The 18801-nt window shown below is 36.9% G+C and overlaps 1 protein-coding gene across 4 annotated transcripts; it reads left to right on the top strand.

The window, feature by feature from the left end:
- Window positions 1-3865: 3865 nt before the first annotated feature.
- csf3r (colony stimulating factor 3 receptor (granulocyte)) lies at window positions 3866-18336 on the top strand. Of its 4 annotated transcripts, none has more exons than XM_043260703.1 (17): window positions 3866-4034; window positions 4280-4301; window positions 4383-4451; window positions 4776-5075; window positions 5342-5465; window positions 5818-5993; window positions 6347-6504; window positions 6582-6744; window positions 7892-7956; window positions 9553-9751; window positions 9855-10040; window positions 15150-15248; window positions 15355-15498; window positions 15585-15719; window positions 16177-16273; window positions 16453-16534; window positions 16653-18336. In XM_043260703.1, the coding sequence occupies exons 3-17, from the start codon at window positions 4394-4396 to the stop codon at window positions 17136-17138; spliced, it is 2472 nt and encodes an 823-aa protein (XP_043116638.1). In that variant the 5' UTR covers window positions 3866-4034; window positions 4280-4301; window positions 4383-4393; the 3' UTR covers window positions 17139-18336. The 4 variants fall into 4 exon arrangements, with proteins under 4 accessions (XP_043116638.1, XP_043116637.1, XP_043116635.1 ...); XM_043260702.1 differs by having other exon boundaries at window positions 4257-4301; XM_043260700.1 differs by having other exon boundaries at window positions 4234-4301.
- The last annotated feature ends 465 nt before the right edge of the window (window positions 18337-18801 follow it).

Below are 18801 nucleotides of genomic sequence, written 5' to 3'. Positions count from 1 at the left end.
TCAGATAGTACGCATGCCTTTTTATTTATTTGTAATTTCTGATTAATGTTTGGATTAAATCACCCACTGCGCACAATCACTTTGTTCACCGCTGAAATAAACCACCTCCATATACTCCAAAACTCCTAGTGAGTCCTTTTCTCCGATGTCCCTCAGCCTCTCTCTCCACACTACAGCGTTTTGCGGATCCGCCAGGGTTAATAAAACTCTATTGTTTCCTCACTCTCACTCCTGCGTGTCCCTCGCCTCGCGCTCTTCCCCGCGTGCAGCCCTGCCATCGCCACTGACCTGTGCTAAGCAGGAGATCAATAGTCAATTCCATTTTGCGGCCTGCCTCTGACAGCTATTAGATAGGAGTGGATTGGATGCTTGTAAGTAGCAAGAGCGTGAGTCTGAGCTTGTCTGACCCCTCCTCCTCCTCCTCTACTGTCTCGGTCGGTTCTCATCAAGACGGCCGTCAAGTGCACAGAGCTACTTTCCAGTTTTTGTTCGCTCACAGATAGGGGACGGTCTTGAGATGATCGGAATTAACATGAAGGATGTATAAGTGGTGTGCGTTTATTTATTGGACACCTACGGAGCCATTAAGGGGACATACTGTATGTATGTTTTAAAATTGTACCACACCAAGGACATTTTTTGTGCCCTTTCTTCTGAGCGTGTATAGTGCAGATATTACACTTCACCTTTAATACGAAATCCCACACCCATTGCTGTTTTGGCACATAGGGACCCCTTCTCTTACAACACTTCCTGTTTCAAACCCACATCTGTCTCCAGCTTCCTTTCTGAAAACTGCACAGAAAAATCTTAATGTTCAAGAAATGGAAACTATTTATCTTACAAGAGATTGCCGGGAAAGGGCTATTTTGACTATTCAGACACATTAACCTTCAAAGCGAGGATCAGTTCCACACTCATTTCTCTCTCGTTCACACTTACTGTTAGAAAACGAGCAAGGATTACATTCCGGGGTTCTCCGCAATTATCGCTTATAGGACTGCTTATTAAATTTGATAAAATAGCATCAGCATGTTTGCTAACCACCAGACCAAACGCTCGAATCATATGCCTGTTTTAGTCTATTACATGTGTTGTTCTTTTCGGGAAAATCATGTGACACGATCTGATCAAATCTATTTTAATAAATAAAATGATGTTATCCCTGTCACACATCTCTTTAGTTAAAAACAGTGTTAATAAATACACGTTCACCAAAATTTTAATTTGACAAATGTAGTAACAGCAAAAAATTGCCTGCGCTTAATATTATATAACTGATTATGACCATTTATAATGTTTGTTTTGAAGGTTTCTTGGATGTTGTCTTGTAAAGAGAACACGAAAGATTGAGAAAATCTACCCCTTCCTCTTTTGACATTGTGCAACAACACTGTTGATTTCGCAATAATGGAAGACGAGGTGATTTTGGATTTTCTTTATTATCATTTTAAACCTCTTTTAACATTTAATATTTAAAGAACACAATTAAATATAGGATTATACCGATGTGTGCCAGTGTTTAGTCTGAGGAAAGGATGCGTCATATAAGAGGTTCTATTATTTATTTATTAATTTTTTTGGCAGGCGATAGAAATAACACCAACAATTCTATAAAAGAACGCCATCAGCTACTGCATCGAGTTCCTGGAAGCAATTCGAGAGCGGTGCAAAAAAACACGTAAAAAAATAAGAAAAATACACGGAACTACACAAATGGAGAAGGAGAAATTGGCAACCTCATTTGTGTTCACAGGCATATTAAATCGTGAGGCTGAAGCAATATGCCAGACAGTGACAAAAGAAATCACTATAAATATAATAACTGCTCTCTAGCAGGCGGCTGCAAAGAACCACAGGCAATTAGTCCCCGCGAGGAGCAGAAATGCTGGGCGGCAGTCGCACAGAAGAGAAGGCCTTTATGTGAGTCGCTGATAAGCAGAGAATGGAGCAGAACTTTAATACTGTGGGTCTGCTCGTGTTTGCTGTGCGCTCTGAGATTGGCAGAACTCTACACCTCTGAGCTTAATTGCATCGGTTTGACCCAATTGTATGTTGTAATAAGTAGAGGAATAAACTGGACAGCGGCTGAATTAACTCGCCAACACTGTACAAATCATATATGGGCCTGATGCTAAATTATTATATAAAAACGGTATTAAAACGAGCTAACCGATGTAAGAAGTGCAGGGACTAAGCGTATTCGAAGACAAGTCTATCAGTCATACAATTATTTCGATTAATTGCGCGACAAGTTTATTAATTCAAGGCCAAAAATGGCCAAAAATTTATCTTTGCTGGAAATAGGCCATCCGATGCGTAGAGTTTGTTTGCAATCGAGCAGGGACCACCTCGTTCAGGCGATCTCGAACCAATTGTTTTGGCACGACTGCCATGTCCAAATACGCCCAAACTAACCAAGCTCAAAAACAACGGGCCGGGTGTGAAAGCACCATAAGGGTGTTTTTGTTGTTTTTTACAAATCTTTGCAAATCGTGTTTATTAATAACGTTCTATTACACTGATAATGTAATAAAGATCCATTGCTAAATGCAGCTAAAGTAAACAGTGTGTAAACAGAGACGGGTGGGGTGGTCAGAGCTCATTAGCGTTTAAAGAGACATGTACCGAATGCACAAAATGTTTACCAAAGTATGTAAAAAATGGTCATTAGAGGGTTAATTCACCCCAAAAAGTAAATTAGCCCATGTTTTACTCACTCTCGAAACACCCTAGGTGTAAATGACTTTCTTATTTCATACGAATCCAATCAGTTATATTAAATCCGGTGAGTTATAGTAAAAATTACACTTCTTTTTAAGCTTTAGAATAAGAGTGGCTGTTCAACAGCCTACAAATTTCAAATAAAGCGCATCCATCCATAATAAAACATATCTTACATTTCTCCGGAGGACGCATAAAGGCGAATCGATACATTTTTGTAGGAAAAATATCCATATTTAAAACATTATAAACACTTCTACTAACTGTCATAAATGCAAAGCATTCCAGAATGTATGCATCATGAACATTTGAGAAATTCTCGCAAGTTTGTTTACAAAAGCAAAGGAAGCAAAGTTAACCAAAGCAAAAGGAAAACCAGTCTACTCTTGGCTTACATCAAAATCTACCTACATCTTTCTTTACAAATGCTTGTTTCGTGCTTCTAATTTATAACCGGATTTTTGTTTCGCTGTCTTCTGGTGTCATTACTGATCACATGCGCCCTACATCATCCACCAGAATGGCTTGCACGTATTACAGTCAACGGAAGTGACAAAAAATAATTTGTACCTTACAAAAATTATCTTACAAAACGCATGGATTCGCCTCAAGGGGGCCTTCATTCACTTTCTGGAGACGTGTAAGGTACGTTCTACCATGGATGCGTTTCATTTGACTACTTTTGGACTGTTCCATCCACCTACTCTAAAGTTTGGAAGAGCAATAATAATTTTTTATATGACTTTACTACCCTAAAGCAAAATATGATTTAGTGGAAAATGGGCATCCGGTGACCCCTTGAAGGCATCTTCTCACAGAACATGTTCAGCCTAACTCTATGCATATGCAATTTTTGTCATTATCTCGCAAACATGCCAAGTCTTTAAGACGGCGTTTCCAAAAAAGAGGTACTTTAAACTTTAAAAGTATGTGTCTTTAGAGCGCAGCCTTCTGTGACGAATGAATCCTTGCTTATTATTTTATTGTTATCATTATTGTCATCATTACACAAAAGAATAGTATTAAATTAGCTTATGAGGAAACTTTAACAATTTGAGTTTGAGTAAAAATGGTAAGCAGAAACGGACACGAGTGTATGGGTTACACAAGAGTTTGACATTTCCTGCTTCAGTTTGTACTTGTGGTTCAGGATGGTAAGAAAGAAATGGCACGGAAGGACTGACAGCAGTGTCTCCTTCTCAGAACAGCAGCTGGATTTTATTTCACAGAAAAGCAGACCTCGCTGGGCAGTAAAATACACAGACGTTTAAATGTGAAACAGAGAACCTTCAGATGCAGAACACGTCAAAGTATGTATTTGATTCATGATTATAATTACTTAATAACAAGCATATATAAAAAAATGTCTAAATATTATTTAAAAAATTCAATTACTTTTCTGAATCAACTATTTCAATTGTACTTCATTGGTCAATAATTATAACGATTATCGTATTGTTGTTATATTACTTTGCAATTTCTGTTTTAAACCAAAAACTTTTTTTCTAGATTTCCTGTAATTTTCATTTCAGTTTCGTCCCCCATTTACTTTCAGATCGCATGTTAGACACTTTTTGGTAGGTTTTGGAATTTTAAGAAATGTAATTTTTCTGAATTGGTAACAAGATTTCACTTATTTTATTATTATTTTTTTCCAGTTGTGATAACCATGGCATCCATCTGGATTGTGCTTGTGCTGTGGATATTTGTTAATTCCTTGATAAAAGGTGAAACAACATTTTTACTATCCTCATCATATGATTTTGATATAGTTATTGATTTATATATATATATATATATGTACTGTTTAGACAAACCAGTTAATGTTTTTTTTTTATTTTTTCTGATGCCACGCAAGTATTACCCACACATTTTGAAATAGGTTTGTTGGAGGATGTTGTCGGGAATATGTCACGCAATGCTAAGTCACAAGACTCCTGTAGTCGATCGATGTGTCGCTAGCTAGGCCTTTTTTTTGCTGAATCCACTTATGAGTAGGATTTAAAACGCTGATTCTTGTTGTTAAAGTCCGACACGTTTATGACCTGCAGTGATTCAAGCATCATCGTGTGCTACGATTCACACTCCTGCCACACTGGTGCTCGCTGGATCACCCGTGTCAGTGTCCTGCTCCATCGACGATGACTGCCCGCTGACCAAAGGAAAAAACTTTCATGTGGCGTGGAAAATTAACAAGCATTTTCTACCCAGCAATCTCTCCTATCAGGAGAGCAACAGGACGTATGGGGTAATCATCCCTAGTCTACCAGAACCGGACACATTCATCACTTGTGCTGTGTGTGAAGAGGAGAACTGCCTTATTGTCAACGGAGTGCAAGTGAAAACAGGATGTGAGGATCTTTTATATGATTATAACTTAGTAGTAACTATGTTACTAACTACTGAATAAGTAACTACACTCGCAGTGCTTAATCAGAGTCACAGTGCTTAATCAGACGCTGCATTTATTTGTGTCTTTCATATCCTTGTTTCCGTTTACACTGCTCCAACTCGGAATAAAGTTTCACATTCACATTTTTTTTTTAGAGATAATGCACTTCGTATTCCAAGCCAAAGTTCACTTGACTTCTGCTCTTCTTCTTTTTTGTCTTTAAAGATCTTCCATCCGTTCCTAAAAACCTAAGCTGCTCTTTGAATGTAACATCCAACGAAAGATTACTGTGTCAGTGGGATCCTGGTCAGACAAATCTTCCTACAAACTATACGCTTCGCATATTTGGGTATTAATTTCTCCGGATATTTTTTAGAAATGCTGCTTGTTGATGTCTTAAAAAATAACATTTAAACTAAATATGATCTAATGTATTATTATTATTATTATAGTTGTTGTTGTTAAACTAGAGTGAATAACAGTAATAATATGTTTAAAATACATCATACATAAATCATTTCTAAAATAGTCGGGGGGGTGTTTATTTCTGACAGTGTAGTAGTGAACGAGTATAATATAATTTAATTTAGATTTTTTTTAAATTTAGTTAGTCTTTATTCTTGTGTTTGTGATTATTTTTTTATTCACAGTAAATTAAATATTTATTCAATATTCAATATTTTGATATTTCCTTTTCCCAGGGTCGCGTCAAAAAAGGTTACATCTAAGAAATATTTCATTCCATCTAAAGCACATTTCTTCTTGATTCCACGGGGATCTTATGCTTTATTATCAGAGGTGGAGATAAATGTGACAGCAGTGAATGTCTTAGGAAACTCCACCTCTGAAACCCTGAGGCTGATACCAATGGAAACAGGTAATAAAAGCAATAAGCGTTACCCCTTTATCAAGAATTAAAAGCTAATGTGGATTTAGTGGCTAAAACCAGACTTTTTTCTAACGTATGTTAATAACATGTTAAATAATACTTAGTTGAAAATAATTGTGCATTAATTTGTTGTTATAATGAAGTCAGAAATTTTTGAGTTGAGGTAATTACTCTTCGTGTCAAATTCCTCTTCATTTCAAATTCATCGTAATATGACTACATTTCGATTTCAGTACCTTGTGACGTTTTTATTTGACGCAAAAATATAAGTTTACAGTTGTTGTTAATCATGGTCCTGAAGGTTATTGGCTTTTATGTTCATCTTATGCATTGTATTTCAGCAATATTCGACCCTCCTGAGATAACCAGGATTGAAGAAGATGTGCCGGGCTGCTTAAATTATAGTTGGATTCTTGCAAAAGCTCAGCAATGGTTGACGACTGCCATCAGTTTAGAGTTCAGACTGAAAACAGTAAATGGCCAGCAAGACAAAGAGATGGTAAGTGATTGCTTTCGCAGGTATGTTTCGCAGTGTAAGTTTTTCAGAAAGTGTCTTAAATATTCACTCCGCTACAGGTTTTGCCCTTCACGAAAAAACATGGAAGCAAAATTAATGTTTGTGACCTTTTTCACGGGACAAATTACAGCGCCACAGTGCGAGTGACGTATAATTCATCGAGTAAATGGAGTAAATGGAGTAAATGGAGTGATCCGAAAACAGCCACCACAGTTATGCAGGGTAAGAATGGTGATTTCATTTGACTTGATTGAACTGCTTGCTGATTAGTATCCATATGAATAGCTTTTTATTAGTACTCATGAAGCAATATTCATTATTATTTTACCCCATACCATACTATTAATGAGCATCAAAATATCAGTTTATTGAAGCAAAAGTAAACACTAAGAATTTGTTCCCAAACTAATACATTCATTTTCACATGATTTTTTTCACAGGATCAGTTTTAGAACACAAACATACAAGGGCAAATATCAGTTTTAGAACAACACCAAAAAAAAAAAAGTTAAATAAATATAAAATAATTACAAAATTTAATTTACAGTTTTTTTGCTTTGGTATTTCTTGTTTCTTTTAACGTATACAGGTAGTGACGTATTTCTATTTTAAAATGTGTTAAATATATATATTTTTCCCACTGCCCATTTACATTTGTGAATTAAAAAAAAAAAGAGAGTAAATTAAAAATATACCAAATTTTGAAATCAGCAGGATTCTGATCAAGAAAAAGGGTACAATTATTAATTGGATTATTGAAGAAAAACATAATTTTATATACATATATTATACTTTATATAACAGCTTCAGCATATTAATAAATTTATAACAAAAAGCATATAATCAACTAAACATAGACTGACTATATACATCAAATATTAATTCATTTAAAGTGCAATATACTTTTACATTTTTTTTTTTACATTTTATTATTACACAGGTTTTATATTTATCCTAATCTCTCTACACACACACATAGACACACATTGTTTTATGGGGATACTTCCATTCACCCTACCTATCACCCAAAACTTCAATAAATGCATACATGCATAAACATAAAATTTCATTCTCAAGCTTATTTCCTCACGGAATACTCTCCACCTACCCTAAACCCCTCACACAAAACTTTCTGAATTTTTAGATTTTTAAAAAACTTTAATATGTATGATTCATAAGCTTGTTTCCACATGGGACCCTAAAAAGGCCATTAATATTTCTGTAAAGGTTTTGTCTTGAAACATATGCGACAATTGTTATTGTGTAAATGTTACTGTTATTTCTTTCACTAATTCTGAAGTCTTCTATTAAACAAAACAGAATTATATGTGCTCAAATATTAAATAGCTGTTCCTTTTTTTTTTTCCAGCTCCAACTGGCGGCCTGGAAACATGGCTTAAAGTGTATAATCAGAGTGCAGAGCTATACTGGAAGGTGAGAGTCAATCTGGCGGTCCTAATCAGGCAGTGATTGAATGGTAGATATGTGATATGTGAATATATGATCACCTCTGACTGAAAACGACAATAAATATTGGCTAATGGATTTTGCATACCTGAGTAACTCCCTGTGTATATACGGGTATAAATAGGCGGCAGGTGCATGAACTCATGAGGTTTTGGAAGTTGTGGAAGCTGTTCTGGTTGCTGTTCTGGTCGGTATCCCTTATCTCATCTATTCTCTTTGGCACTTCAACCTAAAGCAAATCACGACCATTCGTGTCTTTGTTCCAGACATTGTTCCAGCCATGTCCTCTTGGTTGTGGTCGTTTTCTATCCTCTGTCTACAGCCATGATCATTGTCTTCAGTGTCTGGGCACTATACATAGCGTTTGTGGATGGTTCATGCATTCGTTGTGAGCGTGTAACTATGGCAATGCTGCGACTATGCTCTCCTCATAGGGATTTTTTTCTTCCTGAAGGTGCATGAGGAGCTGATGAGCTTGTGGATGGCCTTTATTTCAGCTGGAATCCATTCTTCTGCCTCCCACATCCTCATTAACCTCGATGGTGGGGTAGCTAGGGGGTACGTTGACATTCCCAAGGTGGAGAGTGTGGTTGGGGTTAGAAATTCTCCTCGCCTGCTATCCAAAGCCTGTAAGCTGACAGCTGCTCCCATGACCAAAACTTGGAGTACTGCAGGCCAAGTCACCTCTGCCCTGCATGTCTTGGCTGTCCTGAGAGTATTTCCAGATCATTTTCATATGTTGTACTGCTCCAGGGCTGGGTCTTTACATATTAGTATCTTTACATGTTACCTCCCTATGAGAAGGATGTGGTCCCATAGTGTACTTCTCCAGAAGGCTCACATCTCCATCTTTACTGCCAAGTTATAACAACAAATAGGAAAATACCTTCTCTCAAGAAATGGTCTTCTGTCACAGGAATGGTGGTTAGACTATCTCCAACAGCAACATACTCACCTGTGGCCCCTGCAGGCACCAAGGTCAACGAATTTGCAGTTGGGCGATAGGAAGTTTATGACCTTTGCATAGCATTTTCCTGACACACCGCTGCTTGTGACTGTTTGCAGTGCCATGAGGTTGTGATGGGGTTCATGTTTTCCATGGACCCCATAATGTCGTCACAACATAACTTGTAGTGACCGACAGTTAGGTGCCACAACCTCAAACCATTATCGACTCCTCATAATAAAACCTGTTGAGTGGGTGCACCAGTCGCCTATTTATACACATATACACAGGGAGTGGTATGTCAGAAGTGATTGGAGCTCCCAAGTAAATCCCCATAATGTCGTCATGACATAACGTCTCCATTCCCTCCATCAGGGAATGACGGTTATATACGTCACCAAGGCATTTTATACTATACATTTTTTTCTCATTCATTTTATATTTCGATTTTCTGTTTTCACATAACCTCTTGTTTGTTTTTTTGTCATTTTTGTTTTATTAAATGTCTGTATAGATTTGATGCTTTTGTTTTGTTTGTTTAATACTTAATCTAAATGAAAATGAGAAATGTTTTTTTATTATTATTGTATTTCATTTCAACTAAATCTCAATTTTAGCCCTTAGAAAATTTTCGTGCCAACGGCTGGAATTTGTTCTACACTGTCGAATCAAAGAAACCAAAAAAGACTTTGTGTATTACACAAGAAAGCCACTGCTTTTTCAGTCTCATCGATGAGGCCGACAAGATTTACCTGAGAGTTACTAATGCAGCAGGGAGCTTGGGTCATCTAGAAGTACCAGTGTATCGGAACAAAGGTATTTGATTGCTGGAAGTGTGATATTTCATACAGGTGCTCTGTTCGCAGTGTATTAATGATGAAATGCAGATGTTTGCTGACTTCTTACTGTGTTGTTTTAGGACTGGGCGCTGTCTCTAATTTCAGTGTTCACCCCGAGTCAGACACATCTGTGCTGATCATGTGGGGGGGAACACCGGCGTCCCTCAGTGTCACAGGATACGTGCTTGAGTGGAGATCTTTACTTGAGAAGGCAGCCCTGTCCTTCACTGTGATGGACAAAAACATCTCAAGTACTGTAATAACAGGTACTTATTTTTATGAATAATTATTGGTAACTGAGAAGCAAATCAACATATTAGAAAGATTTTTGAACAATCATGTGACAGTGAAGACTGGAATTTTACAATACTATATATATATATATATATATATATATATATATATATATATATATATATATATATATATATATGTGTGTGTGTGTGTGTGTGTGTGTGTGTGTGTGTGTGCAAGTGCATGTGTGTGTGTGTGTGTGTATATCTACACACCATACACCATAACTGTACAGCAAAAGAAAAATGTTTTTTAACATCCTTGTAAATTTATTAAAAACAAAAAATAAAACAAAATTTAATTGCATAAGTATTCATACCCTTATCTTGGACAGCTGAAAATTTAGCCCAGGAGCATTCATATTGCTTGTAGATGTTGCTACACTTAGGGTGAAGTGACTCTTCAGCAAATTCAATTGAATGGGTCGGATCTGGAAAGACACACAGCTGATAATGCATATGAGAGCAAAAACAATGCACTGAGGTCAAAAGAAACTGAAATGAACTGAAATGAGAAACGGGTTTAAACCAAGCCAAACATCTGTGGTTGTTTTCAGGAAAAAAAACTGCTTTCCCCAAAGGGTCACAAAAGCATATAGTCTATGTTAGCCTTAATGGAAGAAGTTTGAAACAACCAGGACTCTTCCTAGATTTAACCTCCTGGCTAAACTGAGCAACTCATGGAGAATGAAGGCTTTTGTTAGTGTGGTGACCAAGAACCCGATGGTCAATCATGATGAAATGTGGAGAAAGAAGAAATCTACAGGACAAACATCACTGCGATACTTCAGTTCATCTAAAGATCCCTCAGACTCTGAAAAACAAGATTCTCTGGTCTGATGAACCTCAATTCTAAGCATCATGTTTGAAGGAAACAAAGCTTTGCTCATCACCTGAACAGTACCATCCCAAAAGTAAAGTGGGCTGGTAGCAGCCTCGTGCTGTGGGGCTGTTTTTCAGCAGCGGGGACTAAGGGATTTATTAGAGTAGAAGGAATACTCATTGCTGAATAATAAAATAGAGGGTAGCCTTGAAGGAAACCTAGTCCAGAGCATTCAAAAATAAGTGGCTTATAGACAACTATGTGAATGGGTTCAATCCCAGGCTGTGGCTGGGCCATTCAAGGACAATCAATTCACATCAAAAAATGACCTGAGCTTGTTAAGATGCTTCAGCTAAATATTTAGTTAAAGATATGAAAACTTATGCAATGTATTTCTTTTTTTTTATACTTTTACAAACGTTCACCCAAGAAGTGGAAGGAATGACAAACATGAACAGAGAGTTGCGTTTCTTCTCCATAAAAACAACATAAACTGCGTAATAAGTCGCCCAATATCGAGCTGACTGATCACAATCCATTTGAGGGGATCACTATTCAGTATCACCATCATACAGGCATACGCACCAGCATCTGACTACGATGATGATGATATAGAAGACTTCTACAAACAATTGACAACCTAGTCATGATGTCATTTAAACTGCATTTGCAAATAACAATGTCACTGAATTATTAAATTTGATCTTGAAAAGCTGAATGACCCTAAAGTAGCAATGGTCTTCCAAGCAAGGATTTATGCTGGTGGCATAACTATAAACACAATGGTTGATAACTTCAACAATGCAGTGGTTGTGGTTTGACCAAACGTTGCCCTGTCAAGAAGCCTTGGAATACAGCTGATATGCTTTATCTATGCAATAAGTGTAGATAAAAGATGTAAATGTAGCAAAGCAATATAAAGAAGTCAATCAGGCAATCAAGAAAGTATTGACAAAAACAAAGGAGAACTGGATTGAAGAGCGGTGCCAGGATATTAAAGATAGCCTGAACCTAGCCTGAAGAGAGAACACCAACCATACAAGACAAGGATGGTAATTGTCTGACTGAAGAACAGGACATCCTAAAGAGGTGCACTGAATACTTCTCAGAGCTGTACTTCTCAGAGATACTGAATGTCCCCCGAGCAATGGACAATGACAACTATCCCATCCTTTGATCAGAAGTGGAGGAAGCAATGAAATCGCTTAAGAAAGGAAAGTGGGTGGGAGGGGATAACATCCTTACAGAGCTCATGCAAGCAGGGGGAAATGCCATGATAAGGGCCTTACTGAATATCTGCAACAAGATCTGGCAGACAGGAGAATGGCCTAAACCATGGACCCAGTTTCTCATTATCGCCCTCCCTAAGAAAGGCAATTTACAACTTTGCCAGAATTATCATACTATCAGCCTTATAAACCACCAAGCAAGGTCATGCCAAAGATCCTGAAGCTAAGCATGGCTGAGCTTACTCAGTACCTGGATGGGAGACCTCTTGGGAAAACTAGGTTGCTGTTGGTAGAGGTATTAGTGAGGCCAGCAGGGAGTGCTCTCTCTGTGGTCTATCTGGGAGAGCTGGCTAACTTTGTGGAGTGCGTTAACAAGATCACTACATCTTATGGTATTCCGATGAATACATTAAAGACCAAACTGATGGCAAACAACATCAGTGGTTTTACCACTGACATCGAGATTGGCGGCGAAAAGCTAGACAGTCTAAATAGTTTCAAATACCTGGGAGCTATTGTCACTGATGACGGTTCCTCCAGACCTAAGATACTTGCCAGGATCACCCAGACATCAGCAGTACTGAAAAAATTAAAGACCATATTGAGTTTAAAGATCAGACTAATGCGCTCCCAAGTCTTGTCCATATTTTTATATGCCTTTGAGACTTGTACACTAATAGCTGAAACAAGAAAAGTTGATGCCATGGAGATGAGATGCTTCAGAAAAGGGCAGTTTAATTTAAGGACGCAACATTAAAAAAATAAATAAATGTGTGTGTGTGTGGGGGGTATATATATATATATATATATATATATATATATATATATATATATACACACACACACACACAGTGGTATGAAAAAGTGTTGCCCGTCCCCCTTCCTGTTTTTTTTTTTGCATGTTTGTAACACTTTAATGTTTCAGATCATCAAACAAATTTAAATATTATTCAAAGATTAACACAAGTAAACATAACATGCAGTTTTTAAATGAAGGTTTTTTATTATGAAGGGAAAACTAAATCCAAACCCACATGGCCCTGTATAGAAAGTGTTGCTGACAAAGTGAAGTAGACCAAAAGATCGTCAATGGCTAGACATCATGTTGAGATCCTAAGAAATTCAGGAACAAATGAGAAAAGAAAGTAATTGAGCTCTATCTGTCTGGAAAAAGGTTATAAAGCCATTTCTAAAGCTTTGGGCCTCCAGCGAACCACAATGAGAGCCATTATCCACAAATGGCGAAAAACATGGAACAGTGGTGAACCTTCCCAGGAGTGGCCGGCTGACCAAAATTACTTCAAGAGCGCAGCGACGACTCAACCAAGAGGTCACAAAAGACTCCACAACAACATCCAAAGAAATGCAGGCCTCAGTTAAGGTCAGTGGCATGCTGTGGCATGACCTTAAAAAGGCGGTTCATGCTCCAAACCCTCCAATGTGGCTAAATTACAAAAATTCTGCAAAGATGAGTGGGCCAAAATTCCTCCACAACGTTGTAACAGACTCATTGCAAGTTATCGCAAACGCTTGATTGCAATGGTTGCTACTAATGGTGGCCCAAACAGTTATTAGATTTAGGGGCTAAACACTTTTTTACACAGGGCCATGTGGGTTTGGATTTTGATGATCTGAAACATTAAAGTGTGACAAAAATGTAAAAAAAAAGAATCGGGAAGGTTGTGAAGTAAAACGTTGCATGTAACAGAATTGCGTGATTTAATTACAAAATAAATGTAACTATAATTAGTTACAGTCACTGAGAAAAAAGTGTAATTAAATTACGGTTACTTTTGAAGATGTTAAAGAGTATAAAACACACACAAAATGAGACACCAATGTTTCTGGAGTTGAGGCTACATGCTTACATTAATTATTATTTTGATGCCAGTGTTTCTTGTTATTACTACGCAAAGATTTCAAAACCAGTATAATAGCTATTGAATTATTTCTTGTATTTAACCTCAGAATGATCTAAAAATAAATAAATAAATAGGTGTTAAACCTGATTATGGGTTGGCTGTGCTTTAAATCAAATTATGTTACTTTGTGTTCGGTTAGCTAATAAAAGATTACATCTCAATTCAGTAATGTACATCATTTCTTAATTCTATCATATTATTTATGCGGTGAGAAGTTGCAATAATAGTGGTATGTCTGAACCATATGCCTTAAATGTCCATTTAGTTTGAACTTGCCGCTTGCTGGCAACTGCTTTCTTAATGGAAGCTTTGTGTTCAAATATCAGATCAGATCAGCGTTTCATCTCTAATTACTTACTTTTGTGGCAAGCAGCCATGTAACAAGCGGAATAGTGTACATCCAGCCAGTTGTTATCGCAAAATAAATATGCGCATTATCACTTACTTATTATAATCTTAATTCAAGCAATGAAGAATTCTGACAGGAAGTGTTGAGCGCTACTGTAAAGTTAACCCAGCTTGATTTAGATGTTTCAAAATGATCAATAGTTCAAAATATTAGAAATGTAGAAAAGTCATCAAAAAGTAATAAGTTACATTTATTTAATAAAGTAACTGAAAAGTTACATTTTGTAATTTTCAAAGTAACCTTCCTAACAGTGATTACAATAGAAAATGGGAAATTGTAATAATATTTCACAATATTACAGTTTTTACTGTATTTGTGATCAAATAAATGTAGCACTGCTCAGCATAAGAGACATATATATATATATATATATATATATATATATATATATATATATATATATATATATATATTTTTTTTTTTTATTTTTTTTTTTTTTTTTAAATCTTTATTCCAAACATTGTGTTTTCATAATAAAGATGGAAAAATTCTGTCAAAGTTCTGTTTATGGTTTACTTGGCATTAATGATTTGGAACATATTTTGACATGAGAAAAAAAAATGTATTCCAAGTCATTAATACTTTAAAATCCGCTAAAATGATGTTAACTTTATCTGGTACTTGATGTTTCACATTCTTACTGTGTTGTATTCAAAGTGCATGCAGATCTAATTATAGCTGTTTTATTTCAAATTTCAGGGTTGAGTCCTTACGAACCCTATGAGATGTCTATTTATCCCAAATATGATAAAGGGATTGGAAGTCCACACACATTAGTGGCATACAGCAGACAGAAAGGTGCGTATAGCCCGTGAATCAGCAGTGGATACCTGAGGGCTTGATGTAAATGATACAATACTTCCATCTAGTGGGCTCACACTTACTTGTTCATGTGTTATTACAGCACCAGAGTCGGCCCCAAAGTTGAAAGTGGTTTTCATTAATTCGTTTGTCAAACTACACTGGGATGAAATCCTCCTTAAAGACAGAAATGGAATCATTCGAGGATATACCGTTTACATTTGGAATGACATGAAGAATATTAAAGGTATACAAGGAAGATGATAACAGATTTTTGAATGGAAGGGTTTTTTTATTGTTATAATTAACCGTAATGTTTCTATTCTGTTTAAGTTATAAAGACTGAAGAGACCAGCATTGTGTTGAAAGATCTGCAACCGGTGACTAATTATGAAGCCCTTTTGACAGTTCATACGATGGGAGGAAGTTTTAATGGATCGGTTGTGCCCCTAGTAACTGGACATATTGGTGAATATTTATTTTTATATTATCAAACTGATCACACACACACACACACACACATATATAAAAACTTACTGACTTGAAACCTTTTAATGGTCAATGGTTTTGGACATATGTTATTGCAAACATATGATAGCATGACAATATGACAAGTGTGAGAAGGATAACAGATGGCAGTAATAAGTAATAGCTAAATAAGATATCGATGACAACTTACGAATCATTATCACTTATTGTTCATACTTTCATGGTAACCAATACATCAATTAACATACCGCATCTTGCATTTTGATTTTAAAATCAATTACAGAAAAGCTAAATTTCCATTGGTTGTACACCGTAATCTCAAATCTACCAGACAAAGCTGTTAGACTTTTACTAGAGGCAAAGTATGAATATTCAGAGACAGCGAATGCCTTTAAATGATCAGTTTGACGGATTATTGTTTTGTTTTGTTTTTCAGGTGGAATTGAAATGGTCTTGTTTGTTATCCCAGCGTGCATTGGGTTATCGCTTCTCGTCATCATTGTTGTGTTCGCCTATTTTGGAAAAAATGAACGGTGAGCATCCACAGGCCTGTTTTTCTGGCGGCGCTTTATTTCGATAGTCCACTTTAGAAATTCTACTAAAAGTAATGAACTGTAACTACATTTAGTTGCAAATGAATGAGAATTAGCTGACATGTAGTTACAAATTTACTTGAATAAAATGTAACGTATTGGTAAAATGTTTTTCATAGGGTGAAAATGTGTTTGTGGCCCATAATTCCCGATCCTGCCAACAGCAGCATTAAGAGGTGGACCACCGCTGATTCAATGCAGGTATGATTATCATATTCGTCGATATCTGGAATAGATTTTGATAGTTAATCGTCAAATGGCTTGCAAAGTCAATCAAGCGTGCTTAATTAATTAATATGTTAACATGATCTCATCCAAGGGCATGCCTTCCTTTAAAGAAGACAAGGAGCCCGTGCTGGTGTATCTGTCCCACTTCAGTCTTCTCGATCTGGACGAGAAAGAGCCGTTCAAGAGCGACTATGTCAAGGAGAACCAGTGGTCACACGTCATCGACGGTCGTAATGAGAGTCATTCCTCAATCCAGACCTCCGACAGATACGACTCGGAGCACGACAGGGATTCTGTCCCTTACGCCACAGTTGTTTTCGGTGGTCCGTATCAAAACCATTCCACCTGTCCTCCAACCTACGTTCGCTCCGAGTCCACGCAGCCTCTGTTAGGAGCGGAAGACCCCGGCAGCCCCCCGCCGTATGAGAACCTGCCACCAAGCGGCAGGGCTTCATCCAAAGTACAACGCTTCACCACCTTCCCTCAGAATTCCCCTGAGAGTGAGGAGAACGAAGAACTTTGGGAAGAATTTCCGATGCTCAGATCTTTAGAGATCAGGGATACCGAACACATCTAAACTCCAATTCAGTTCCAGTTTACGTGCTTGTTTTTAAGGATGTGCGTGAAGGAAACATTCGAACCGCAGCTGAACGTGATCTAAACCTGACTGTTTTGGCTCACCAGACGGATCTGTTTTTTGCTAAACCGATAAGCAAACCTAATCTCTTTTTGTGCGTTTAAAATGCCCACTCAAGTTTGTTTTTGCTTTTGTTGTATTAGTAACTTTCTGCAGTATAGCCAGAAAATGTATATAGGTTAAACAGACCACTGGGGTTACACTGAATGGGAGAAAACAATACCCATTACGGCAGCTCTTAAAGTAAGTCCTTTTTCAGGCAATAGAGTAAAATCACTGCCTGGTTTTTATGCGAAACTTGTTTCAAGAAATTGTTGCGCTGCCCTTCCATGTATATTTTTATAACGTTTCGACAGAATGTCTATTTTTGTGTCCTTGGCTTAAAAAACGTATGCAAGCATATATATTTGTGTGGGGGGCTGTATAAGAAAACAAGGGGGTGTTTAAAGTAGACTATCAAAGCAAAGCGTAACCATGTTTAATGTTCATTTTCTTCTCACTTACCTATTCGCCACGTTATATATTCATCTGTTGTTTCAGTTTTTTGGATTGTAGTTACATCACGCAATGTGACAACACTTCCTCTGGAAAGGACAAAATAAGAGTTTCTCCATTCATGATTTTATACCAGGACGTGTGGTGGTGCAATGTTTCTAGTATTGTTTTTTTTTAAGCTCGGCATGATCTCGGTGAGCTTTATAAAAAGGTGTTGTTGTGTTGCAAACCAGCATGAAAAGTGCAGTCCAGAGCGTTTGACTTCATTACTTCAATTTCCCGTAACTAAATATAATGAATTAATTGCGTCTTGCAGATGTTTCAAGTCGATGTCCATTAAATGTCATTCAGAAATGCCACAAACGCACTTTTTTTTTTTTTGTTAACATTTAATTTAATTTCTTGCCGCTTACAGTTAAGTGCCACATCCCATCATCCTCCTCCTCGTCCTCCAGTCAATTCATATTTCGGAGCTTTCTTCGAGAAAATAAATATTTGAACTGCAATGCATCAAACACATAATATCCAAAGTACCGTGCAAGAAACGACGCATGAAGATGCATTTCCAGAACAACCCGGTTTGCTGGTTTAACAGAAAGTGCTTTGCTATTAAAAAAAATAAATTCATCCTCTTCTAAACTGACATCAGGCCCGTGTGATATAGAGTTCAGTTGAAACACAACAGCACTAGAGGCACAAAATATACATATCTGTAGGGAAATTGCATTCCAGGTAGATAATTTAGCATTATTAGAACATTATCTGTACACGCACTGAGAAAAACCTATCCATTTGGCAGTCAGATTAGCATTTCCAAACAGCAATAGCTATATTTTAAAGTAACCCATCTCTTGCATTCTGATTTACTGACCATTTCAATTTGCTATATAGAAGCACAGCAACATAACTAGTTGCATGGATTGCTTCCTCAAGTATATTGTAGTTGCATTGCACTAAGTGCTCTTAATCTTCCATGTCATAAATGAAAAAATGAAATAAAATCATAAGATCTTCTCCACTGCAAAAAAAAACAAACCTAGCAGAATTATACAATTATTGTTCAATTCTGCACCTTTAAATGGTAATAAAAATAGAAGGAAATGTTTGA

Source organism: Puntigrus tetrazona, chromosome 16, assembly GCF_018831695.1.
Source record: "Puntigrus tetrazona isolate hp1 chromosome 16, ASM1883169v1, whole genome shotgun sequence".
Taxonomy (NCBI): Eukaryota; Metazoa; Chordata; class Actinopteri; order Cypriniformes; family Cyprinidae; genus Puntigrus; species Puntigrus tetrazona.
The sequence above is the reverse complement of the archived record's forward strand: the minus strand, read 5'-3'. Positions and strand labels throughout refer to the sequence as shown.

Coding starts and splice junctions, on each gene's coding strand:
- csf3r (XM_043260701.1), top strand. CDS start 4,394: ATGGCATCCATCTGGATTGTGCTTGTGCTGTGGATATTTGTTAATTCC. Junction 5,994..6,346: donor GCTGATACCAATGGAAACAG/GTAATAAAAGCA, acceptor ATTGTATTTCAG/CAATATTCGACCCTCCTGAG. Junction 15,499..15,584: donor TGACATGAAGAATATTAAAG/GTATACAAGGAA, acceptor ATTCTGTTTAAG/TTATAAAGACTGAAGAGACC.